Here is a 7,737-nt window from a genome sequence, read left to right on the forward strand (position 1 = left end):
CCGGCCCGAAAAAGCCCTTCACTGCTGCTAGCAAATAGAGTTGGGGAGGTCTCCACTGGCAGGGACCGGTGTCTTCTCGTCATCGGCACAGAGATCTGCGTCGGTCATCGTCGCTGCAAATCCATCCGCCATCGCAGGTCGTGGATTTGCGTCGCAGCCACACAGATGCAGCCACAACCACCTCCCTATCCCTAACCGCTCTTCAACAGACCGACCACTACACTTGAATGGGTGGTGTTGCAAACCTGGCCTTGGGTCAGGGTTGTTGTGGGACATCGAATGAGATTTTGATTGAACGGTCACCATGGTTGTCAACGCGTGCATCATATCAACCGGTTGAGCGGAAGTATTTCCCATAGTTATTAGTACGTTTTCTGCAACAGAACTATTATACTAAAAATACTCCTTTGCGCTCGGCCGCTCCAACAAGTAAATCGATCTAGCGTGGAGCGCTCAACCCACATGATTTGCTGTCGGGGCCCAGGAGATGGATGATTTTGTGCATGTACACGCGAAGGCTAGGTAAGGCATGAGGGCTTCGGACCCACCCAAATCTACACTAATCACCCCTAACCCACCCAATCCTTAAGGGAGCTGCTGGCCACTTTCCAAAACGGGGCTACCGAAAAGTGAGTGCACGTGCGAGAGATAGTCATGCCCCCATTATAGTTTGATTGTGTACAGGAAATCATAGTTCCTCCATCTGTAAAGAGAATATTTGGAATTTGCGCTGAAATCCGTTAAATGCGTATTAGCCCCTCTCACCTCCCTATATGTTAATTCCTTTGCGTTATTAAGCCCATCACGAGGCTCGCTTTCTCTCCTTCCTTTTATGCCTCTGCCACGCTCACACTGACCAAACCCAAATCATATACTGGATCTTTCTCTTTTTCATTGAATGTGCAGCCACTGGCACAATTTGAGGAGTTAATTCCATGGTTCGTCTAGGATGAATGAGACTCATACTTCACCCTTTATTTCTTGATTCTCGAGAAGGCTTGTAGAAATTCTACCAATTTCTTGATTGTGTTGGGGATCAAACTCACAAACCAGATTGAAGAAAACTCGTTAAAATTTGTCCAATGACACGAAGAACTTCCTTCCAAGAAAAAAATTCTTGCTCCATCAATTTAGAATTGCGACCATATGGTCAAATTTGATTTAGATTGATCTAAGGTGCATGCCATCTCAATTAGTTATAGAGTAGGCTCAACCTTTCTTGTCCTATGTATACAAGTTAATGGATCTAAATATGCAGTTCTTAGGTTCATGGATCTCAATGCACTCCCATGTAAGTTTAGTGATGTCAAGTGAAGTTTTACTCTTTTACAACTAAAAATATGTTCAAACCACATTGAAGAACATGGGAAGTAACAAAATGACCTAAATTTTGGGAGTGGAAGTATTTCAAGTTGCATATATAGCTGACTAGTCCTTTTCCAACAGCTTTGAAGTTTCATTAGTAGAAAATAATTATCTTGTCAGTTAAACAAATGGAAACCTGCTGCATTTTGTTCAAAACAAAAAAAAAGTCCACAAATCAATTAACTCGGTATCAACAAGGAATCACACACTATTAGCTCCGTGCCATCTCTTTCATCGATGCGCCTGGAAGATCACAAACAAGGTATCGTGGAGAAATACATATTGGCGGATCATGGTCGTAGCGTCGTGGAGAATCAACAATTGCTCACCACCATTGTCGGCGGCAGCGGTGATGAGTGTGAAGTTTTGGGATGATGGCTGCAGTGGTTAAAGCTAAGTCGGGATGGATGCGGGGCGGCGAGGTGAGATGCGAGCTCGGGGTGAAGGTTTCGGGAGGAGACAGTGGGGATGGGAACGAGGGGAGGATGGGTTTGGGGAAGGTACCATTAATGCGGATGCGTTATGGGCGGAGACGTGGCTAGAATATTGAGCAGTTTTGGAACAAAACGATAGATTTTGGAATGAATCTCGGCCGTGAGAAGAAAAATGCATCGACTTCTAATGGTTGGTCTGACGGTTAGCTCTTGTCAGACGTCTGGGAGGAAGTGTTTTCCTATTTAAATTGGTGGAATAATGTGTAAAGAAGTAAGATGGTACTATTTGAATTGGTGGAATTATGTGCATAAGCGAAATCTGCATAGCTCGACCAGAAGAGGACATACAAGGAAAATTAAAATCTGCCCGTGGCCCGCGTGGGAGGAGGAAGAAAATTGAAAACTGCACTGACAGACAAAACTTATCGGATGGACAAAAGTATTTTTATAGCGCAACCTTATTCGCTGATGATCGTTTTGTATTTTGATCTTATCTAAGACGCAGCTTGGTAATCATATTGATGGTCAAATTTGATTTAGATTGAGCGAAGTGGCATGCCATCCCAATTAGTAAGAGTAGGTTCAACCTTTCTTGACCTAATTATACAAATTAATGGATGTAAATATGGAGTTCTTAGGTTCATGGATCTCACTGCACTCCCTTGCAAGTTTAGTGATGTCTGGTATAGCTTTACTCATTTACAGCTAAAAAATATGTTCAAACTACATTGAAGAACAGGAAGTATGAAAATGACCTAAATTTTGGGAGTGGAAGTATTTCCAACAGCTTCAAAGTTTCATTAGTAGAAAATAATTCTCTTATCAGTACACAAATGGAAACTTGCTGCATTTTCTTTGAAACAAAAAAGTCCACCAATCAATTAACTCTGTATCAACAAGGAACCCTCAGTGCCATCTCTTTCATCGATGCACTACACATAATTATTAGCTCCGACCCCCAATATCAACCTACGACCTTCAAAAAATTGAGCCAGGAAACCGGCTCATATATCACAGCACTTTGCTCCCTCAAGTTACATGTACAACAACTTCACGAATGAACAACCATATGGTATATCTTCTACAGCAGTCAGTTTCTCTCTACCAGTATACTAAACTGGACACTATCACAGTTTAACGGAGCTGGACAGTCTACCAAAAATGTCACTGAGATTGGTGATGGAAAAATTGCATCCCTGGAGGTGGCTGCAAAGGCCTGAAAGGTGGTGCACCAGGCTGCTGAAGCGTGAACTGCATCGGGGGCGCAACATTTATCTGCATTTGCTGCTGAAGCATCTGCTGTGTAGGTGGTTGAGGCTGTGTCTGCGCCCTTGCTAGGTTCATCATCTGCGGCGGTGGTGGAGGTGGGGGTGGATTCATGGTGTTCATGCTGTATGGCATGCCCATAATTAGACCTCCGGGCTGCTGGACAAAGTGCTGTTGAGGGGCCTGGTAGATATTGTATTGGGGCTGTGGCGCAGAAGCTTGGCCTTGCACAGGAGTTTGCTGTACCAAGATTGTCTGGGGCTGCTGTGCTGCTGTGGTGACCATTGGCGGCATTGGTACGAAGGCAGCAGCATTCGCAACGCTTGGGACCTGTGAGGATTGTTCGACTTTCATCCTTTTATCTGAGCGTATCTCAGATGAATTTTCTGCAGCAAACTTGGAAAGTGCAGATTGGAGTATCTGCTGAGAGTTTGATGATGATGCAATCTTGTCCGCGAGGATAGCAGCAGCTGTCTTCTGCTGGCCCTTTACTTGCCCATTAGAGAGTGAATTTCCTGGCTCTACTGATGATGCTAGCTTGGAAGATGGAATGATTGGCTCATTGTTGAGCCTCCGTTGCATGTTGGCTGTTTCTTCTACCATTGCTTCAGCCAACTGTCAACAGAAACATCAAAATGGTATTATTCATAGATGTTACAGATAAGCTACCAAGTATCAACCTTCAAAGGTTTTGGGATGTTTGGGAAACATTACCTGCAACTGAGTGCGGACCTTCTCCAGCTCCGATTCCTGAATAATTTTAAAAATAAAATTACACAGATCGAAGATAAAGTTGAAAGCCATGGACAAAGTATCAACCCATGTACATAAAAAAGTTTAAAATACATTACTATTTTACTGATAAAACAGTAATTCTGACCTGTTCCTGCAATGCCTCTTTCAATTCAGACACAACAGCTGCTCTATTTTCTTCAACTGCTTTGAGCTTTTCGATGCATTTTTTCATGGTAGCCTCCTCATCCTTCAATTTTGTGCAAAGAGTCTCACGACGAGGATCCTCAGCTACAGAAAGAAAGAGAGAATAACATCACAAAACATGCTAAGACAGCCAAGATGGAGAACTCCTGTTAACAAACAGTACCTTTGCTACAGGCACTGTCAACATCCTTCTCCATCTTTCCAACATGACGCATAGATGTCTTGCAGTTTTCAAGGTCAGCATCTTCATCTGCCTGTTCACTGAGAACAGTATGCAACGCAGATACAATTCTCTCCGCAGTTCCTCCAACACCTAGTCTCTGAAAAGACAGCAACAAAACTTGAATAATTTCTACCCAAAATCCACCGATGTAGCAAACAGGGAGAAAATCTTACCAGTTTTACAGAACGTGAATCTCTTTTAACAATCTTGATGGATGAACTGTGAGAGCGCTTTTTGGTCATATCTAATACAGGAAGGGGGGCAGTTCCAAGCATCACATCCTTGATGCCCCCGGCACGTGAACCAAAAACTCTCCTTTCTTGCCATATATCAACCTAGAACACAATGGCGCAGTTTTAAAGTAACACATTATGATTATCTTCTAACAACATATAGCAACCAGAGTTAACCAACTATAAGTACAGATATATGATACTCACCAGCCTAGAGACCGTCTTCTTCCCACGGTCGTCACCCTTTTCAGCTACATCTTTAAGCGTTGTTGGGAGGACCTTCCAGAATTCTTCTACAAACTCGGTGCCATTGCGCTTACTGTTCTGTAGGATGTCATTAGCCAGATAAAGGAAAGGGACCTTCTGTTCATTTCCAGAATTATGGAACTGCTTGGCCCATGTTTGGACAATTAGCTCTGCATCCTTCCGATGGTAAATGCACCAATGCGACAGCGCTGATGGCCACAGGGGAAAAGTCAAGGCAACAACAAGATCATGGTAAGAAATGTTAAGACAGACAAAACTACCGATTTATGCTCCTGATTCCTGAATACATATCACGCTATTAGGTCAAAGAGTACCGTTTTTAAGTAGGCTCTAGTGCTTTACCATAAGCAGTAACATCCAGAGAGCTCCCGTGAAGTAAGAACAAAAAAAGGGCAGAAAACGGACACAAGAATTTGCAATTTTTAGAAGCCACAAAAGGCCTTCTCGCCCCCTTCGTGCTTATTCCCATTCAAGGATATATCCTTTCGAATAAGTTAGTGGATATACACAGACATAGCATGGGCGCAAGAACTAAGGAGGACAAATCAAGAAAAAGGGGCGTTCTTTCTACAGAATGTTGAATATTCAGCGCAGAAAATTTGCAACTCGACACTAAACTTCAGAATCACCAAACAGATCTCTCGAGCGATTTGGGCGACAAAATCAAATCAAGGATACTTTCGATGCACTGCTGCGTGTTGTTGAGCTTGGCGAGCTTGTCGGCGAGTATCTCCTCGCTGAACGCGCTGCTCATGGCCGCCTGCCGTCCGACCCTCGAGTCGTCGCTACGGCGTGGATTTTTAGGCTGTGAGGGAGGTCGCTGGCTGACTGCTAGTACAAGAGGGGGCGTGGAGACCGCGGCGGCGACAGCGGAGACATCGGCCGCCGAAATCTCTACGGGTGGGTTAGATGTGGATTGGATCGCGAGGTCTAGCCGGCTAGGGTTTGGACTTTGGGAGGGAGGGAGGGAGGTAAAAAAGAGGAGTGTCACTCGAATCGGTTCGGGCGCTTCGCTGCCTCGCCGCCGGGCTGCTCCTCGGTCGTTCTCTTACTGAGTTGTTTATATTTTCGTTCAGTCAAATCTGCTCTCTATGCTAACCGTCCGATTTCAATCCAGCGCCCGTTGTTGTTCTTCCTCCTCCTAAACCGCCCTCTTTTCTTTGGCGCCTAACTCGCATCCGAACAAGTCAAGTTTCTTCTTCCCCTCCGGCGAGGCCCTGGCGAGCCCTCGCTAACGGTGTTGTAGTTGCCCGCGGCGTCCAGTCTCGAGCTCGACGAGTATCTAATCCGAGTGGCGGCCAAAAAGAAAAGGCCCCCCTCCCCCCCCCCACACACCCGAATTGGTGAACCCTAATCCTCCCCTCTGGCGGCAATGTGTGGCCGGACGCAGTGCCCCCGACTCGAGCTTGGGGATGGTTTATGTCCTCATTGGACAAAATGGACTAAATCGGGAGAAAAACAAACGTCTGAAAAACAGCTACTTCAAAGAGTTTTAGAACCCACAATGATCACACGTGGAAAGTACTAAAAATTAGGCATTACCATGATACCGGCTTTGAAACAGCAGTACAAATTATATTATACTCATTTTATCAACATGTAGTGAAGCAACATGGGCAAGTATCAACTAAAGTAAAGATGTATATCCAACGAAAAACAAGGCACTTTTAGTTAGTAACGTCTTCTCATTTCGGTACATATTTTTTGTCGCTGAGTAGGTTGGGCTTACATTTGAGGTCATGACAATGTACCTAACTGCAATACTGTGGATGTATGACAATGAGGCGTCACCTCATGTTATCAGATGGACATGTGGCACAAGTTTTACCCAAGTTTGAGCTCACGTGTAGCGAATAATACCATTACTTCTGCTTATATGTGATTATATTACAGACGTATTTTTGCAATGGTGTGAACAATGGCGTGTTTGGCAAGTTGAGAATTAAGTCGTTGAAGATGGGGGTGTAGACGACATGATCACGAATGACCTAATCGGCTAATCTAGGGTTTCTGGAGGGGTTGAAAGTCCCCTCTTTGCTTGAGGGAATGACCTTATCTATTGATCTTGGTCGGTGGATGCCATCCTCCATCTAGCCTTCTTGGCGGACAAGTCCTGGACTCCCCCATCTTTGGTAGTCACACAATTCATCTTAAGAAAAACCAAGGGTGGGCACGTCAAAGGAACCAACCGCCCAGGCATGGCCACCTAGTACGGCATATATATGGCAAATACAACCCAAAATTTAGTATGCATGGCATTGGAATACAACGAATCAACTTCCCTCGACAAGCCCCCCGTCAGTATTCCTAATGAAGCTATGTGCACGTTACCCAAGTAATTTGCCTTCCTTGAAGTCGTTTGGCGGCTTATTCTGTGTTGGTCTGGCTCGATGAAGCAACTACTCCCTTGTGCCTGTTTGGTTGATCGTATTTCACCACCATGTGGTGTCCCCGTTGGGAGATAGCGTGAAGTATGGATGGTGATGTGGCATGAATCTTCATGTTGGGTCCATCGTCTCCTCGATTCGTGTCGCTCCTTTATTGCTATATGTTTCAACTTTCAAGAGCGATGGGTGTCAGAGCATTAGCTCAAGACATCAGGGATCAAGGATGCCTTGTGTTTTTTATTGGCCAAGGGCTAAAACACTCAATCCTCCTCTAGCTACAAAAGACCACGAGATAAAATGATTTATGCAGATTCAGGCCACACTGTGGTGTAATACACTAATACCCTACTCCTATTCTTGGTTGGTTGGTACATATGATATGGTGGTGTTTACATATGCTCAGGCAAGCTTGGGGTATGCGCGAGAGCTTTGGAAATGTTCAGGGCTTAGTATGTGGCTAATCCTATTAGCCCGGGCATTCATTTTCCTACTCGTTCGAGTGTTATTTTTATTTGAACGCGAGAACAGTTATCCCCCCTTATATAGTGTTCGGGGCACCACACTAGCCGTCTATACTAGTGTGAACACACACGAAATAGGTGTGCTAGAGCCTAGGTGGCTAC

At 44.7% G+C, this 7,737-nt stretch overlaps 1 protein-coding gene across 1 annotated transcript; it reads right to left on the reverse strand.

The window, feature by feature from the left end:
• Positions 1–2,625: 2,625 nt before the first annotated feature.
• Positions 2,626–5,777, reverse strand: LOC123119886 (regulation of nuclear pre-mRNA domain-containing protein 1A). Its single transcript, XM_044539849.1, has 7 exons — positions 5,406–5,777; positions 4,668–4,915; positions 4,401–4,562; positions 4,168–4,324; positions 3,946–4,088; positions 3,780–3,815; positions 2,626–3,680 (listed from the first exon to the last, which is right to left on the reverse strand). The coding sequence occupies exons 1-7, from the start codon at positions 5,479–5,481 to the stop codon at positions 2,964–2,966; spliced, it is 1,539 nt and encodes a 512-aa protein (XP_044395784.1). The 5' UTR covers positions 5,482–5,777; the 3' UTR covers positions 2,626–2,963.
• Positions 5,778–7,737: the final 1,960 nt, after the last annotated feature.

The sequence above is a fragment of the Triticum aestivum genome, chromosome 5D (assembly GCF_018294505.1).
Source record: "Triticum aestivum cultivar Chinese Spring chromosome 5D, IWGSC CS RefSeq v2.1, whole genome shotgun sequence".
Taxonomy (NCBI): domain Eukaryota; kingdom Viridiplantae; phylum Streptophyta; class Magnoliopsida; order Poales; family Poaceae; genus Triticum; species Triticum aestivum.